Genomic DNA, 14170 nt, shown 5'->3' on the forward strand with positions numbered 1-14170 from the left:
ACTCACTGGTGGCCTGGCCTCCACAGCCACATAGATGGTTTGGCCACAAAACAGACGAACTAGGTTGGTGCCGTCTCTTTATGCTAAACCAAAACCCTTACAGTCTATCAGGGCAAACATCATTAATAATAACCATATGATAATAACAGTATTAATAATAATAATAAACAGTATTTATTCTACAGTATGTGCCTGTACACCGTCATGTTTCTATATATATTCTAATTTTTATCCTTTCTGCCCCCCCCCATCACCGCATCACCAGTGGAGTGGACTGAGAGAAACATTTTGAACCAAAAACTCAACAAACTGCTGACAGAAATGGGAAAGAAGGGCGCTTCGAAATGACTCGGTGGCCAGCCAATCACAGGGCACATATAGACAAACGACCATTCACACTCACATTCATACCTATGGACAATTTGGAGTCGCTAATTAACCTAGCATGTTTTTTTTGGAATGTGGGAGGAAACCGGAGTACCCGGAGAAAACCCACGCATGCACGGGGAGAACATGCAAACTCCACACAGAGATGGCCGAGAGTGGAATCGAACTTGGGTCTCCTTGCTGTGAGGCCTGCGCACTAACCACTCGTCCGCCGTGCAGACATGAAGAATACACTGTACAAAAATTCATAAGTTATCGATGTTTCTTAGTAGAGTAACATGTTTAGAGCTTACATATTTGTCAGTTATTCTGCATTATTCATTGGTAGTGTCTTGCCTGTTGTCATCTACTTCATAATATTCACACTCACATTCATACCTATGGACAATTTGGAGTCGCTAATTAACCTAGCATGTTTTTGGAATGTGGGAGGAAATCGGAGTACCCGGAGAAAACCCACGCATGCACGGGGAGAACATGCAAACTCCACACAGAGATGGCCGAGGGTGGAATCGAACTCTTTTCTTTGTCAGTTGTTCTGCATTATCCGTTGGTAGTGTCTTGCCTGTTGTCATCTACTTTATAGTACATGGAATATTTTCATTGTAATAGCATAAGAAAACCTGTTGACGACCTTCTACATATGGTTTGTAACATCATTAGAGCCCTCTAGACATGAACTAACACCCCTATAGTCACATTTACAGAATATAAGACAATAATATGGACGTTCACACGTTAGCATTGGGAGATGACTTCTTGTTCACAGTACTTGTGGTGGCTATTGTCTCATCAGTGTAACACCAGCACCAAGTAACCAGTGTGGAATACTACATATCATCACATGTCTTTGAATGCATCTTCTGAATGCTTTATGTAGAATGCAGGTATTCAATTTTAAACAATAAGATAGCAAATAAGATCATAATAATAAGATAGATGTTTTTGGAATGTGGGAGTAAACCGGAGTACCCGGAAAAAAACCCACGCATGAACAAGGAGAACATGCAAACTCCACACAGAGATGGCCGAGGGTGGAATTGAACTCGGGTCTCCAGCAAAAGAGTTGTGTAATGTCATAAATAATGAATTATAGGAGTGTATAAGTGACTATAGGGGTGCTACCTCATGTCTAGAGAGCTCTAATAATGTTAAAAAAACACATTTAGAAAGTTCATTCATTCATTTTCTACGCTTATCGTCATGAGGGTCGCGGGGGTACGGGGGGGTGCTGCAGCCTATCCCAGCTGTCTTCGGGCGAGAGGCGGGGTACACACAGAGATGGCTGAGGGTGGAATTGAACCCGGGTCTCCTAGCTGTGAGGTCTGCGCATTAACCACTCCACACCATGCAGCCATCATTCAAGTTCATGTCTAAAAATCCGAACTATCCCTTTAAATGTTAAAACATCATGCAACTTAGTGGTCTTTGCATGTGTGTGTGTGTGTGTGTGTGTGTGTTTAAGCAGTAGCACGAAAGGGTTTTGAACGCAACCACTGAAACTTTGTCTAAAGCTGCTGCCAAGTCATACTAAACGTACACTAAAGCTGAATTAGTCAACCTGCTAAATCAATGCAAGTCAGTCACTATGGATTTCCCCTCCATTTATGTACATTGTCTTCTGATTGGACGGAGCCTTTGGGTTGGGATGACTCAATACAAAATGCAAAATGGGAGGTACAGCCCTGCCCTCCAACTCGCTGACACCTCAGTGAGTGCGTGGGGGGACGGAAGGGGGTGGGGGGGGGGTAGAACATTCAGGTGTAACTGCAGGCGTGAGGTGTAAGTCGCTAAGGGTTGTAGGGGTGAGGATTTTGCGGTCATCACACAAAGTTCTCTTCATTCTGCCGCTAGCTGTTGTTCTACTTCTGGTTAACCTGACTGTTGTCAACGGGGGTTGTTTTGGTTTAAATGTGTGAGATACTGTCAATAAAATTTGAACTGAAATGTCTTATTATTCAAAAGGTTTATTTTTATTATTGTTATTATATAATAATATATTATATTATTTTATTATTCAAAGCAGAATAATCACAATAGTCATTATTTTGATGAATAATACAGAAGAATGACATTTTCCAAAGAATATGAAAACAATAATTTGATTCACGTAATGTTGTCACTTTAAACAAAAACAACTACATTACAATTTTTTTCTCAAGAAAAAAAACATAAGTTATGTTAGTCTTATGAATAAAAGGACCATTTCAAAACACTTTCATCACAATATATTCAGTATACCTATTTTTTTTTATTAAAAAATACTTTTTTACTTATTAAAAAATACTTATGACTTGAAATATGAACACCTTTTTTTTTTACAATATAATTAAAAATTATGCATTTCTTCCTAAAAAAATCCTTACTTTAGTTTATGATTATTTATGTGACTTGGGAAATACGACTTATTTTTTTCTCAAAATATTATAGCTATCATCGCAACTTGAGTTTATGATTATTTATATTATATTTATGATTATTTATTATATTATATATATATATATATATTATTTATATATTATTTGTGTGACTTTGGAAATAAGACTTATTTTTCAACAAAAAAAAATAGATTTCATCTGCTAAATTTGTTTTTTGTCAAAATAAATTGTTACAACTGCATTTGCAAGATTCTGCATTTATTTTTTCCAGAAAATAAAAAAAAATCTTAGGATTGTTTATTGATATGAGTTGGGAAAAAATATTTTTTTAACCATTTACAGCCAAAAAAAATTTTTTCTCAAAAAAGCCTTGTAAAATATCACTTATTTTAGAAAGCTTATGACTTACTATATTTTCTATGACTGATCAATAAGACTTAAAAACATTCATTCTGAATCATTACATTAAATAATGTTTGTAAATAATATGACATAAAAAACTGAAAAGAGTCCAAGGATTGATCCCTGGGGGATCTCACAAGTCATTCCAACTCTTTCGCATAATAACCAGTGTTTCGCCGTCCCCTTTAAAAATGACCTTTAAGCGAATAAGTCGTCTTTACTGTCTGCCGGCGCCATCTTAAATATAGCCCTACGTTTCTAAATGTGGTCCGTATGCGCTCTTTTATCCCTTGGATCTCTTTGAAACCGGCTTTCGTTGACTTGAACCACTTCAGACGACATCGTGAACGTCTGCGATTGAAACAGGATGTGGTGTTCTCGACGCGGTTCTCTTTCCAATCGAGTCGATGTTTCTACAACGGCGTAGTAAAGTCGTGATTGGGGAGGTGCTCACCTTCCCTACGCCACACCGCGGCCCGTCAACACTAGGCTGCGTCACAGGGCTTCCTGTGACAGAAGCTGTGGTTGGAGGTGGAAAATGTCAGCGGGGCACCAAAAGGAAGGGGCCAAAGAATGAGTGTAAGAAAGAAAGAGAGAGAGAGAGAGAGTTTTAGACAGAAAAGGGACAGAAACCAAAGAAGGGGGGAATCTACCACAGTCCGGCAAAGCGGGGGGGAGAATGTGTGTCCTCGTCGGGACGCACTGCTGTCTTCTCTAAGCCGAGCGAATCAGGTACACTCAGGTATTCCGTACTTTTGTTTCAACTTCAGTCAATAGACCTTTCTGCCGTTTTATAAGGAGGCGTTGTCGCTAATTTGTGACCCCGAAGGAGGCGAACGCGACATTAAACGCGACATAATAGTTGGTGAGAGTAACAGTAATAAAATGTCATCCATTATTATTATTATTATTAATACAAATTGTGACACCCTACAACAGGGGTCTCAAACTCAATTTACTTGGGGGCCACTTGGAGCTCGGATCTGGGTGAGACTGGGCCGCATCAGGTTTTGAAAAAAAAAAAAAACGCATTTATGAAAAACAAAATTTATTTTAAAATTTTTAAAAAACATTCCACTGTTCTCAAATATCTTTTTTTATTTTTTTCTACACAAAATAAGATGAAAAATAAATAAATCAAGAATAAAGAAAATCAATCAATCAGTAATAAATAAATAAATATAATAATAATAACAATAATAAAACGGCAAATAATAAAAACTTAAGAAACCACATATAGTTGGTGGGTAGACAAATTATTTTTTTCAGATTAAAATGAACAAAGCATTACTAGAGCCCTGTAGACATGACAAAACACGACTATAGTCACATTTATACTCTTTTTTTTATTTACAACATATTGCGCAACTGCAGGGTCTTGAGACACATGCTAACTCGCAAACTAGACATCTAGCGACCTAAACGGTAGCCTTCAAGTTATTTCCTTTCAACTTAAATAGTCAAAAAAATTACCACTTCCACACGGATAGGGAGGATAACTATTAACAGTTATTTAACCTTTAACATGAACATTAATCAAACGTAATAATTTTTTCTGGGTACATGATACCGTACAGCATCCATATCAAACCCAAAAACTTACCACTTCCACACCGATAGGGAGGATAACTATTAACAGTTATTTAACCTTTAACATGAACATTAATCAAACGTAATAATTTTTTCTGGGTACATGATACCATACAGCATCCATATCAAACTTTGATATGGTTAACTTTAACTAACATTAAACTTTCATATCAAGGCTGGGGGCCTCAAAGTAGTGTCCTGCGGGCCGCATGTTTGAGACCCCTTTAAGACCTAACTTGTTGAGAACTTGTTTGAGACATTTTAGGAACACAGTTGGACTCATGGTGTATTCATAACACGCTAAATAAAAAAATGTATGCAAACCGAGGCAATACACGCTAACTGAGGTTTCACTTAACGCTTATGTTATTCAAGTCATTGTTCAAGTGTAAAGGGGAAAAAGTAACTACCACTGTTATGATTTGCATGTTGTGATACTAACACCGCCTCCATGTGATCTTTCTCAGTCCGACCCGCAGTTGTGATGATCGTAACGGTCCATCTCTATCTGACCCTGGGCATCGTGTTTTCACTGCACGCTCCCGACTGTGAGGCAGCCTTGCAAGGTGCAAACTTATTTAGTTATCGGTGTGGAGGTACAAGAACATTAGCAGACTTAAGGGACTTTTTGCGTTGAGTCAGAGATGATTATTCATCGACCTTTGAATAAAAATTCTAATTTCAAGGTTTCACTCATACGGTTTTTCCAAAATATGTACTATATTGAATAAGCCTATTTTTAGCTTGGAAAAATGCATATTTAAGCACATTTATGCCTAAATTAAGCATTTGGAAGCATACAAATGGCTAAATGAACTGAAATTGTATTATTATATGAGTGTAAAGGTGACTATAGGGGTGTTATTTCATTTCTAGAGGGCTCTAATAAGGTTAAAAACATATTTAGAAGGTCGTAAACAGCTGTCACCATACTACTAATACAGATTATATACTAATTTATACAGTTAATGTTAAAATATTACAGTAATTCCTTGTTTAGAGCCCTCTAGACATGAAATAACACCCCTATAGTCACCTATACACTCCTTTTACCCAATAATGTGGGCAAAATAAGAGAAAACAAGACATCAGAAAACAAGAAAACATCATATTAAGTACCACATGTTAGGAGTTCCTTATTTTTTTTAACTTCCTGTTCTGTATAATACAGAAATCCCTTGTTTAGAGCCCTCTAGACATGAAATAACACCCCTATAGTCACCCATACAGTCCTTTTACCCAATAATGTGGACATAATAAGAGAAAACAAGACAAGTAATACATCATATTAAGTATCACACGTTAGGAGTTGCTTATTTTCCGGTCTTTTTTTTTACTTCCTGTTCTGTATATTACAGAAATCTCTTGTTTAGAGCCCTCTAGACATGAAATAACACCCCATAGTCACCTATACACTCCCTTTGTTGCGTTTTTTTAAACTTCCTGTTCTGTATATTACAGAAATCCCGTGTTTAGAGCCCTCTAGACATGAAATAACACCCCTATAGTCACGTATACACTCCTTTTACCCAATAATGTGGACATAATAAGAGAAAACAAGGCAAGTAAGACATCATATTAAGTATCACACGTTAGGAGTTGCTTATTTTTCGGTCTTTTTTTAACTTCCTGTTCTGTATATTACAGAAATCCCTTGTTTAGAGCCCTCTAGACATGAAATAACACCCCTATAGTCACCTATACACTCCTTTTGTTGCGTTTTTTTAAACTTCCTGTTCTGTATATTACAGAAATCCCTTGTTTAGAGCCCTCCAGACATGAAATAACACCCCTATAGTCACCTATAGACTGCTTTTACCCAATAATGTGGACATAATAAGAGAAAACAAGACATTAAGACATCATATTAAGTATCACACATTAGGAGTTGCTTATTTTTCGGTCTTTTTTTTACTTCCTGTTCTGTATATTACAGAAATCTCTTGTTTAGAGCCCTCTAGACATGAAATAACACCCCTATAGTCACCTATACACTCCTTTTGTTGCGTTTTTTTAAACTTCCTGTTCTGTATATTACAGAAATCCCTTGTTTAGAGCCCTCCAGACATGAAATAACACCCCTATAGTCACCTATACACTCCTTTTGTTGCGTTTTTTTTAAACTACCTGTTCTGTATATTACAGAAATTCCTTGTTTAGAGCCCTCTAGACATGAAATAACACCCCTATAGTCACCTATCCACTCCTTTTGTTGCTTATTTTTCTTTTTTTTTTTTTACTTCCTGTTCTGTACAGTACTTATTGTGGTGGCTGACGCGTGGCTTTGAAAGTCATTTCTGTACACTGATAACGAGAGCGTTTTAATCTTTGTTATGTCTGTACAACTCAGGGTTCTCCTGCGTGAATGACTTCATCGACAAAGTTACTTGCACGGGGAACAGGTTTTCCGTGGATCCCGGTCTGGACTGCTGGATCAGAGGCCACAAGAAAGTAAAATCCAGAATCATCAGGTAAGAACATTAATGTGTTAAAAATTATGTCCGTATATATATATATTTTTGTTTGTGTATTGTTGCTAGCCAAAGCTGCAGGGTGAAAGATCACGCCGACTCGCCTCCAGGATGTAGTTTTGTCTTTGAAAGTCACGTAAGTCAAGTCTTTCAGTCGCGTCTACTATTTCTAACCGTCAGTGAACGCATCAATGTGCGTTCACAGAAGTTCACCCCCTTTGAAGTGATGCCCAACATCAGTCTGACATGTGACCGGCGGTTGGTGTCGAGCCTCAAAGACTATGACGTCACAAGCCACAGTGAGTATAGCATTTAGTTGCTATTAAAAAAAAATGCATTCACTACCAAAATAAAATGTGTGTTCAGTTCAAATGCATCCCCCGGGCCCCGCTAATGTCACCCGCATCGACAATGACACGGTGATTTGGTGGGGTCCCAGCAGCCCCCTGTCTGTGTTCCTCGACGTATTCGACTACGAGGTTCAAATCCAACAAACCGGCCCGAAATTGAAGGCGAGTATCTGCACACTTTTTGCTATCTTATTGTTTAAACTTAAATACCTGCATTCTGAATAAGGCATTCAGAAGATGCATTCAAAGACATGTCATGATATGTAGTATTCCGCACTGGTTACTTGGTGCCGGTACCACAAGTACTGTACAGAACAAGAAGTCAACTCCCAATGCTAACGTGTGAACGTCTATATTATTGTCTTATATTCTCCTATTATGTTGACAATATTGGGAAATATGACTGTAAATGTGACTATAGGGGTGTTAGTTCCTGTCTAGAGGGCTCTAATAATGTTACAAACCATATTTGAAGGTCGTCAACAGGTTCTTATGCTATTACAATGAAAATACTCCATTTATAAAGTAGACGACAACAGGCAAGACACTACCAATGAATAATGCAGAATAAACAATTATTAATAATACAATAATAATTAATTAATTAATTAATAATACAAATATGTAAGCTCTAAACACGATGCTTTCTCTATCAAGAATCATCATTATCATTATCATGATCATTTATGAATTTTTGTACAGTGTATTCTTCATGTCTGCACGGTGACCGAGTGGTTAGCAGTGACCCGAGTTCGAGTCCACCCCCGGCCATGTCTGTGTGGAGTTCGCATATTCTCCCCGTGTATGCGTGGGTTTTCTCCGGGTACTCCGGTTTCCTCCCACATTCCAAAAACATGCTAGGTTAATTAGCGACTCCAAATTGTCCATAGGTATGAATGTGAGTGTGAATGGTTGTTTGTCTATATGTGCCCTGTGATTGGCTGGCCACCAGTCCAGGGTGTACCTGGACTAGCAGTATATTCAACTTCTCACACTCTAACTGACAACACGTATTACCGTGTGCGTACAACCAGGAGCCCACCACATTGCTCACCAACGAAGCACAGGTACAGATCCCTGCCTGGCTAAAAGGCGAGTACCAGCTTCGGGTGAGAGTGAAGCCAGCAAACAGAGAAGGGAGCCAGTGGAGTGAATGGAGTCCTACCACAACATGGGTGACAGAATCGGACACTGAAGGTAAGGTATAGTATATATAGTATATAAGCTACTAAAATCATTATAGGTAATAATAGGAAAAACATTTATTGTAGTCAGGTACTTTTTTTTTTTTACTCTAGTTTTTCCATGTGACACGTATATTTCAGGTCGGGGTCCGGATCCAACTTTTTTAACACTCACTGTTTTCATCATCTCGGCTGTCTTCATCGTCGTGGTGCTGGCCGTTCATAAATGTGTTGTCAGCAAAAGGTGAGGAAAGTGTTTGTTTGTTATTGTTGTTATAGACCATAATGGGAATGGGAATGGTTTAATTTCATTTGAACATGCATCAGATTAGAATTGAGTGCCATCCCATAATCAGTTCACAGTTCCACATGTCCAAAAGGAGTAGGAAGAAGCAAAGCTTATTAAATCCTACCCCTCCATCTGGTACTTTTACAATCAGTAACTGTTATATTTGTTCACTTCCTGCTTTCCTAATATAATTTTTATTTGTTTTAATTTGAATTAATTTTACCTTTTTTTTTACTTAATTTTATTAATTTTTATTTTTTTTAATTTTTTACATTTTTTTTGTCACATACCGAAGTATGAGGTGATATGACCATACATCTTAAGATTGTTTATATTAACAGTGATATTTCCTGTCAGTGGAGTTCAGAAAGTTCCACCTTCGTGACCTAGTGGTGGCACATGCTAGTGCGCTGTTCTCTGATTGGTTGTGTCACAGGCCTGATACCAGAGCACATTTATTCACTTCCTGCTTTCCGAATATAATTTTGATTTATTTTTATTTTATTAAATTTTTTAAAAACTTAATTTTATTAATTTATATTTATTAATTTTTTTTATTTATTTATTTATAATTTCATCAAGTTTTTAAATAAAAAAAATCTTTAATTTTTTTTTATTATTTATTATTTTATTTTTGTCATGTACCAAAGTACGAGGTGATATGACCATACAGTGACATAATGGGTACCATAGTAACTATCAATATAGTGATATATATAGCACATCATGACTGTTTCACGGGCCTGATACCAGAGCACATTTGTTCACTTCCTGCTTTCCGAATATAATTTTGATTTATTTTAATTTAATTTTATTAAAACTTAATTTTATTAATTTTTATTTATTTATATTTTCATCAAGTTTTTAAATTAAAAAAAATCTTTTTTTTAAATTTTATTTATTTATTTATTATTTTATTTTTGTCATGTACCGAAGTACAAGGTGATATGATCATACAGTGACATAATGGGTACCATAGTAACTATCAATATAGTGATATATATAGCACATCATGACTGGTTCAATACCGTAAGTCGTATCACGCGAAACACCAGGAAGAAGCTTTGACCGCTTGATGACGTTTGATGCACGTTTTTCCACTGTCAATCAAAACTGAGCATATCATCCCAAAAGCAGAGAATTAATGCACTTTTACCGAATGAAGTATCTTGTAACTATTTGTTCTTGTACTTTTTCAGGCTCCTCAAAGCAAAACCAGTACCTAATCCTTCCAAATACTTTCAATCACTTCACTCTGTCCACAGTGGGAATCTGAAGGTAAAGACTACAGCAACAACAAATATGAATTTAACAGCAGAATGCGTATTACTAAGAAAAAAATGGCTTTTTTTTATCTCCAGAAATGGCTGAATCCTCATTGTGCTGCTGAAATCCTGGACGCTACCCAGCCTCTAGACCACATCTCCCCAGTGGAGGTGTGTGAGAGCTGGGGTACGGGTCCTTCCACCTGTGTCCCACCTCCTCCGAGCCCACTGCAGCCAAACTCTTCCTCTTCCGCTTCCTCATGCTTCTCCAACTTTGACTACTTTGTGTCGGCCTCCTCCGGCAGCTCCCTTCAAACTAATCCCAACCCCGCCTACTTCACCTACAAGGACGACGCCCACATTCTGCACAATCCGCAAAACCTCCACCTCTCTCTACACCCGTGCCCGGCCTTCACTGATGAATCTCTGAGCTGCGACATCTCAAAGAGTGGCGCACAAAGCCCAGATTCAGGCTTTTGCACTGGAAAAGAAGACATCAAAGGACAAGAGGAGGATCATCTCAGTTCCTCCCACCTGAGCCTCCCTCTCAATATTCCCGTCCAGATAAGCCGTCCCTCCTCTCCTCCTTCTCTGTCTCAGATATCATCAAATAACGCTGTTACGCAACCAGCCATGCCTGCTGCTAATGTCGCCGCTGGAAGCTGGGCTGTTGCGAGTGCAATGTACAGGTCTTCCTCCATGCCGGTGGAGTCCAACAAAGCGGGTTATTTCATCCTCCAAGAGATACAAACTACTTTCAGCAACGTGTCTATCTGAGCTCTGCGTACGCACGATTCTCCTTGTTGCTGCTGAGAACCAAGATATACTCAAAAATGTGAAAAAAAATTGAATATATAATTCACTTTATCACATTTTCACGTTTCATAATTGACTAAAATACAAATATGAGCCATTCAAAGATGTTGTGATGTGTAGTATTATATTATTAACCGGTCACAAGGTGTCAGCAATGTTACCGCTGAGACACACAAGCACCAGACTCCATCGCCGGTGACTATTATTCCAGATTTGAATGATATGATCTCACAAAAGGCACAGTGATCCCTAACACGAGCTGTAACCCATGGCAAGCTAAAACTCAAATGAGCCCCCAAAATGAGTCACTTCCTGTCTGCCCCCACACACCCCCCATTCAGCTCCCCGAGCACAGCAACACACATGAGTCTAATTTATGTCTTAAATAGTTTATTTACTCTGATCATGTCTACTATACTGGGTAATTGGAGTGTAAAGGTGACTATATGGGTGTTATATTATATCTAGAGGGCTCTAATAATGTTAACAAAAATGCTTCCTATGCTCTAACCATAAATAGATTTTATTTAAATTAATTGATCATGGTCGGGTACGGTTTTTGTGTCAGCAGGGGTCGTTAGGTGCTCATGATTTGGATTATGTTAGTGCTTTCTAATTAAAAGGTACGCAACATGTGGGTTGTGTTTTGAAGAACTCTCCTAAAACTCACTTATTTCACGTTCAGACAAGGTTTAAATGTGTTAAAAAAAAACGCCAAAGTCAAAGATACGCTGCTTGATGCTTGTACCTCCGAATAAATGACCTCATGAATTAACGCCGGCGTTTCTAATTGTGTTGATTCCATGTCGTATCTTTCAGCGACTGTTGTACATTTCCACGATTGTGAGTATATTGAGACCAAAACAATAAGAAAACAAAAAAATGGGGTCACCCTGTGACTTCCTGTATCGCTGTGTGGAAAGTGGGCTTGAGACGATGTGTGTGTGTGTTTTTTTTTTTTACGTGTCCTGTCAGGTGGTCCCGGTGGTGTGTATTTGCGTGCGGTTTGACATTTAATGCTGACACGGACGGCACCGTACGTTCATTTCACACGGTGAGGAAAACCACAGTGGTAGTCACGTCAAAACTAGAAACATTCCTGTGAAACTCTTCAATGGGACTGATATCTGTCGCTAACCTCTGGACTGATTTTTACAGTAATAGCTAACGGCTAGTAAGAACTATGAATGGATGTGTTGATCTACTAAACGTTGATAAATGAAATAATCATATTAAAAATGGTGGTGGCGGCACGGCGGTCTAGTGGTTAGCGCGCAGACCTCACAGCTAGGAGACCAGGGTTCAATTCCACCCTGTGTGGAGTTTGCATGTTCTCCCCGTGCATGCGTGGGTTTTCTCCGGGTACTCCGGTTTCCTCCCACATTCCAAAAACATGCTAGGTTAATTAGCGACTCCAAATTGAAGGCGAGCATCTGCACACTTTTTGCTATCTTATTGTTTAAAATTGAATACCTGCATTCTGAATAAAGCATTCAGAAGATGCATTCAAAGACATGAGGATAAGCAGAGAAAATGAATGAATGAACTTTCTAAATGTGTTTTTTTTTTTACATTAGAGCTCTCTAGACATGAAGTAGCACCCCTATAGTCACTTATACACTCCTATAATTCGTTATTTATGACATTACACAACTCTTTTGCTGGAGACCTGAGTTCAATTCCACCCTCGGCCATCTTTGTGTGGAGTTTGCATGTTCTTCTTGTGCATGCGTGGGTTTTTTTCCAGGTACTCCGGTTTCCTCCCACATTCCAAAAACATCTATCTTATTATTATGATCTTATTTGCTATCTTATTGTTTAAAATTTAATACCTGCATTCTACATAAAGCATTCAGAAGATGCATTCAAAGACATGTGATGATATGTAGTATTCCACACTGGTTACTTGGTGCCGGTACCACAAGTACTGTACAGAACAAGAAGTCATCTCCCAATGCTAATGTGTGAACGTCTATATTATTGTCTTATATTCTCCTATTATGTTGACAATATTGGGAAATATGACTGTAAATGTGACTATAGGGGTGTTAGTTCATGTCTAGAGGGCTCTAATAATGTTATAAACCGTATGTAGAAGGTCGTCAACAGGTTTTCTTATGCTATTACAATGAAAATATTCCATTTATAAAGTAGATGACAACAGGCAAGACACTACCAACGGATAATGCAGAATAACTGACAAATATCTCTAAACATGATACTTTCTCTACCAAGAAACATTGATCATTTATGAATTTTTGTACTGTGGCGGGCGAGTGGTTAGCGGTGACCCGAGTTCGATTCCACCCTCGGTCATCTCTGTGTGGAGTTTGCATGTTCTCCCCGTACATGCGTGGGTTTTCTCCGGGTACTCCGGTTTCCTCCCACATTCCAAAAACATGCTAGGTTAATTAGCGACTCCAAATTGTCCATAGGTATGAATGTGAGTGTGAATGGTTGTTTGTCTATATGCGTGTCCTGTGATTGGCTGGCCACCAGTTCAGGGTGTACCCTGCCTTTTGCCGCGAAGACAGCTGGGATAGGCTCCAGCACCCCCCCCCCCCCCCCCCCGCGACCCTCGTGAGGAAAAAGCGGTAGAAAATGAATGAATGAAAATGGTGGTATTCAAACGAGCGTAAGGAACCAGATTTGGCCCCAGGTCACCTGACATAAGGGCGAACGTTATTGAGCTAGCATGAATTATACACGTAAACCCGCCGTAAAGCACAAATCAGTTCACAGCAAAATGTCTTATGCATGCTATGCTGTCAAGAAAGCCAAAGAAAAAGCTACAGAAACATTACACGTGGTTACATCAAATTTTATACAGTAAACCTCGGATATATCGGATTCAATTGTTCCCACTGGTTTTGTCCGATATAAGTGAAATCCGTTATATGCGTATACCAGAAAATGTCCGTTTTACGCATATATCGGATTTATATCCGGTATATGCGTATTTCATCCGTTATAAAGAGGCACTTCCTTGACTATGTTTCCAATGTACCTGGACGCGCAGGCAACGCTGCAAACGACGT

General features: G+C 38.5%; 1 protein-coding gene across 3 annotated transcripts; it reads left to right on the forward strand.

Annotated features, from left to right (window-relative positions):
- The first annotated feature begins 3536 nt into the window (after positions 1–3536).
- On the forward strand, positions 3537–11850 carry il2rb (interleukin 2 receptor, beta). Of its 3 annotated transcripts, none has more exons than XM_058050324.1 (10): positions 3537–3909; positions 5225–5323; positions 7108–7228; positions 7298–7364; positions 7434–7527; positions 7595–7740; positions 8613–8775; positions 8904–9006; positions 10251–10329; positions 10413–11850. In XM_058050324.1, the coding sequence occupies exons 1-10, from the start codon at positions 3741–3743 to the stop codon at positions 11091–11093; spliced, it is 1722 nt and encodes a 573-aa protein (XP_057906307.1). In that variant the 5' UTR covers positions 3537–3740; the 3' UTR covers positions 11094–11850. The 3 variants fall into 3 exon arrangements, with proteins under 3 accessions (XP_057906307.1, XP_057906308.1, XP_057906309.1); XM_058050325.1 differs by having other exon boundaries at positions 7437–7527; XM_058050326.1 differs by having other exon boundaries at positions 3765–3899.
- Positions 11851–14170: the final 2320 nt, after the last annotated feature.

This window comes from Doryrhamphus excisus, chromosome 15 (assembly GCF_030265055.1).
Source record: "Doryrhamphus excisus isolate RoL2022-K1 chromosome 15, RoL_Dexc_1.0, whole genome shotgun sequence".
Taxonomy (NCBI): domain Eukaryota; kingdom Metazoa; phylum Chordata; class Actinopteri; order Syngnathiformes; family Syngnathidae; genus Doryrhamphus; species Doryrhamphus excisus.